The sequence below is a fragment of the Oryctolagus cuniculus genome, chromosome X (genome assembly GCF_964237555.1).
Source record: "Oryctolagus cuniculus chromosome X, mOryCun1.1, whole genome shotgun sequence".
Lineage (NCBI taxonomy): Eukaryota > Metazoa > Chordata > Mammalia > Lagomorpha > Leporidae > Oryctolagus > Oryctolagus cuniculus.
The window spans coordinates 470,464-475,146 of NC_091453.1; the positions used below are offsets into that span (position 1 = coordinate 470,464).

The 4,683-nt window shown below is 39.8% G+C and overlaps 1 protein-coding gene across 1 annotated transcript; it reads left to right on the plus strand.

Moving 5' to 3' along the window:
* Positions 1-1,110: 1,110 nt before the first annotated feature.
* On the plus strand, positions 1,111-1,594 carry LOC108178683 (small ribosomal subunit protein eS27-like). Its single transcript, XM_017349658.3, has one exon. It carries the CDS (start codon positions 1,157-1,159, stop codon positions 1,409-1,411), a length of 255 nt encoding a protein of 84 aa, XP_017205147.1. The 5' UTR covers positions 1,111-1,156; the 3' UTR covers positions 1,412-1,594.
* The last annotated feature ends 3,089 nt before the right edge of the window (positions 1,595-4,683 follow it).

Here is a 4,683-nt window from a genome sequence, read left to right on the forward strand (position 1 = left end):
CTCCCCTCTATCTCACTGTCTCTCTCTTCCTCTCTCCGTAACTCTGCTTTTATAATGAATAAAAAATAAATCTTAAAAGAGGTTGAAGATATACCATGAAAAGTCCAGGGCCTAAGGGAGAAATCAGATGTGTCCTGTAGGCAAGCAGACTCAGAATAGTGTAGACCTATAGGGAAAAACTGAAGAGGACTTCCTATGTCACTGGAAATAATTTTAAAGCATTCTTGAAGCTCACAGAGAATGATAATAATTTAAGGTGTTACTAGCATTTCCCCCTTCTCCTCTTCTCTTTCCCCACACCCAGCTGCTTCCAAATTAGTGATAGGTTTTAGTATAACCATACTAAACTGATCCTCTGTAAAAAAAAAAAAAAAAAAAAAAAAAAAAAAAAAGAAACTATCAACTCCCAACTTGACTCTCACTGGGATTAAACATGACAATAGGTCTGATCTGATTTCATCATCATTAAAAAAAAATCATCTATTATTTTTCACTTTATGTTTCTGTGTGGGAGCAAACTGTTGAAATCCTTACTTAATGTCTACTAAGCTGATCTTCTGTATACTAAGATAATCGAAAATGAATCTTGATGTGAATGGAAGGGGAGAGGGAGTGGGAAAGGGGAGGGTTGTGGGTGGGAGGGACGGTATGGGGGGGAAGCCATTGTAATCCATTATTCGTACTTTGGAAACTTATATTCATTAAATAAATAAAAAAAATACTCATTCATCTCTAAACAGTGACAATAGACCACAGCTTGAATTGAAAATCTGAAGAGTTTCTCAAAAAATCAAATGTAATTGAGTCACAAGGTAGAATCTTGGGTGGTTAAGTGTGGTTATTTTCTTGTTAGTTATCACAGCTTACATTAGTACTAAGAATAAAGTAAAATAAGAGGCACCTTCAGGTACAAATGAGTGTAGCATCCATCAGAGAACAGGTAAGTCGTAGCAGGAATAAACGACATCCATAGAAATGGAGGCTAAAAATTGCTTGCACTTTTTTTTTTTTTACAGCCATACGGTAAATACTAATTATAGAAGAAGTTCACAGTTTTCTAGAGAGATCTAAAGAGATACTAAAAAGATTTGAAATATATGAATTAGAGGGGAGTAGCCAGAACCAGCGAGAGGCGCCGGGCTCGCGGACCGCCGACATGCCCTTGGCTAGGGATTTACTCCATCCCTCTTTGGAGGAGGAAAAGAAGAAACATAAAAAGAAACGGCTAGTTCAAAGTCCGAATTCTTATTTTATGGACGTAAAATGCCCAGGTTGCTACAAGATCACCACGGTTTTCAGCCATGCCCAAACAGTGGTTCTTTGTGTAGGCTGTTCTACAGTTTTGTGCCAGCCTACAGGAGGGAAGGCCCGACTCACAGAAGGCTGTTCCTTTAGAAGAAAGCAACACTAGTGACCCACACAACCTCCTGGATTTGTGTTCTCACAGAAAGCCTTATCATAAGTTCAGTGATTCTAGTGAATCTACTAAGGTAATGTAATTTTGTTTGATTTTATAAGGTATACAAGTTATCCCCTATTTTGATGTCAGTTTTTCAATAAAGTTTTGATTATGGGCAAAAAAAAAAAAAAGAAATATATAAATTAGCTTTTCACAAAGACTCTACTCACTGGAGGAGATAAAAAGCATTTGAATATAATCAACAAATAGATGAAATACTTAATTTGAAAAGCATGGAATGCCTTTGTTGGGCAACCCTTATTTCTCTTTTCTCCTAATTCCACTTTGGCTCATCATATTACAACTTGACTATGCCTTCACTGTGACTATGCGCTAATCAGTGTGACATTCCTTCAACAGCTGTACTAGTTTCCATCCCTAAAACTCACTCCCACTGCTATTCAAGCAGGACACGCCTATGACTGTGGTGAAGCAGTAAGCCCTCCTGGGAAGATTCAATGTACACCTCCTATTATCGTGGACTAACTCACTTAAAATAGTCTTTTATCTTTGTTGAGGAAGAAAATGACAGATATTTGTACCTTTCATTGGAGGGGAGCTAGGCATACTCTCACTTTAAACACTGGGAAATGTAATTCCCCTAATTTCTTTCAATAAAAGATATAAAATCATTTTACTATCTTAATTCTCCTCATGTAACTCGAAGAACCATGGTAAGAAAGCAGGATATTCCATTGAGTTGACACCATCTTCCTTCTATAGCAGGTAGCAATTGATGATCATGCACTTTGGAAAGATTCTTACAAAGGCAAGGTGTTTAAATGTTGCTATCAAAAAGTGGTGGTCGGGGCACAACTATAAATGATCAGGAGGATTTATAAAAACCAGAAGTGTTCTGTACCTGGAATGAACTTGCAAGCAGCTTCAAATTCTTATCCCGCTTGTGACTTAACTGAACTAGAAATTTCAAAGCACTGAGTCAGGCCAACTAAACTCTAATTAGCAGACTTCTGCAAAAATAAATCTGCATGGCACCATACAGAAAGAATTGGTAAATGACCTATGTTGATGTTATTGGAAGTGGTTTATTAAAATCAGTATTACTCTTTGATTTCTTACTTTCATTGATGTTTTCAATTCAACAGCCAACCTTCTATCCTGAATGCATTGAGGAAGAGACATTCCACCCTATGTCCTAGAGTACAGGTTGGTAAGCCCCAACCTATTGGCCAAATCCAGCCTATCATCTGTTTTTGTAGAAACTATGAGCTTGGGATATTTCTAAATGATTGAAAAAAATCAAAAGAAGATTATTTGGAGGTATATGAAAATTATACACAATTCAAGTTTCTGTGTCTGTGAATAAAGTTTTAGTGGAATGCAGTCCTGGCAATTCTTTTAAGTATTGTCTATGGTTGCTTTAAACTACAATGGCAGACTTAAATAGTTGTGACACAGACTATATGGCTCACAGGGTCACGATTATATCCTCTCGTGTTTTACAGAAAAAGTTTGTTGACCTCAGGCCTGGAGCATCTGAGAACTTTCTTCCCTCCCTTTTTCTCTCCTCTGGTTTAGTGGTGGGAGACAGTTCTGGCTGCCTTCATCCCTCAGGGCCTTCTGGGTCAACATTGCCTTTCTGTGCACTAGGATTCACATGAGGACAAAATGCTCTTCTTGGCAATCAAACATTTGTCCGTGTCAGGACTAAATGAAAAGAATCAAGAGCTACTATTTAATGCACATTATTTACTCACACAAAAGCTTTATTTAAGTACAGACCACTCTGAGCTCATCTTTTCCTTTCTGCTTCCTTTTGGATCAGGTTGTCTGAAAGAACAAAGCAATCTTTTGCTTTCATTCTATTCTAAAAGAATGATGTAGGTGAATGACCTGGAGAAAATTGTGTGTGTTTTTTTTTTTCCTGCTTGTGCATCCTCCTGCTTGATTTTCCTTTTGGAGTTGACAGATAATCTTCCTTTCTGATTTACTAGAAAACACTGATATTCAGAGTTAGATGTTGGATGGTCAAATATATGATTTGAAAAAGGAGAAAAATAAAAATCACATGATCTCTCTCTCCCTCAGAAGGAAGTAGTCAGGGACAAAAGAGAAAACAGGGAGGATCTAGAATTGCAAGTTTCCTCTGGAGTCAAACAGTATATAATGGATTATTAAAAAGGGGTCGGGGAGCTGTCAAATGCTCCGGTGAGCCAGGTTCCGGTGGAACGAGACATTAGCTGCACATTTTGACTGAGGAACCAAGGTACAAGATGCAGCTGCCTGAAGCTGGCTTCCCTAGCCATGCAGTCTGAGACAGGAGTGCTGTGCAAGTCATTGAAGAGAGGACTTTCAGGCAAGCCCTGCAAAGGAGTAGAGAAAGCACAGCAGGCAAGGAGAGAGGCTAAGCAACAAGGGTTCGGGTGCAGTCTAGCCTCAGCCCGAAGCTCTGGGGCGGTCTGGGGCATTACCAGCACCACAGAATCTGCCCCAGCATGTAGCAAAGAAGCAGGGTCTGCTCCCTAGCGCCAGACAGTGGGTAGGGGAGTGAAATTTGCAGGCACCTCCTAGCAAGGTCACACCAGCTGCCAATGGCAATCCTCCAGTGAGAGAGCCAATGATCTGTGAGCAAGAGGCGCCCACAAGACTGATAACATCAGCCAAGGGATCAGATCCCAAAGGAGGTTGTGAGGCAGACCGTTATGCAGCACTGGTGATGAGGAAACAGCTCGTAACTCTGGGGCTCTTCCAGGAGTTGAGGGTGTTGAGGAAAACCCTCATCTGAGGGAAAAAGCCAGGGTGGCACTGCCTGCTGTTCTGTTGTACAGCAGGTCAGACCTGAGGGAGGGTGATGAGAAACTTCTAGTGAGGATCAAAGGGCTCAATTATCATATGGGACTGAACACCAATTGGAGACTACATTCTGAGATTCAAAGTAACCACTGACACTGTATTACTTAAGAACAAAAATCAAAGTGACTGCATTCCCTGCTTATAATCCAGGGGCAGGGGAAAAGCTAGCCCTGCTTCAGGGGCTTTAAAGGGAACAGTGGACACAAGATGTTCTTGCTTTATGATAACATCACCCTCATCTTGCTGAATAGTGTGACAATCTGTGCACTTATGTACTTAAATTTTGTGGCCGTTGTTTCTAGAAATAATCAGAACTTTCAATTCCAAGGACAATAATTATTCATATTCACATTTTCAAGTTTGTCTCATAGCATTCTCTTTTGATTTTAAAACATCAGGACTGGAAATAC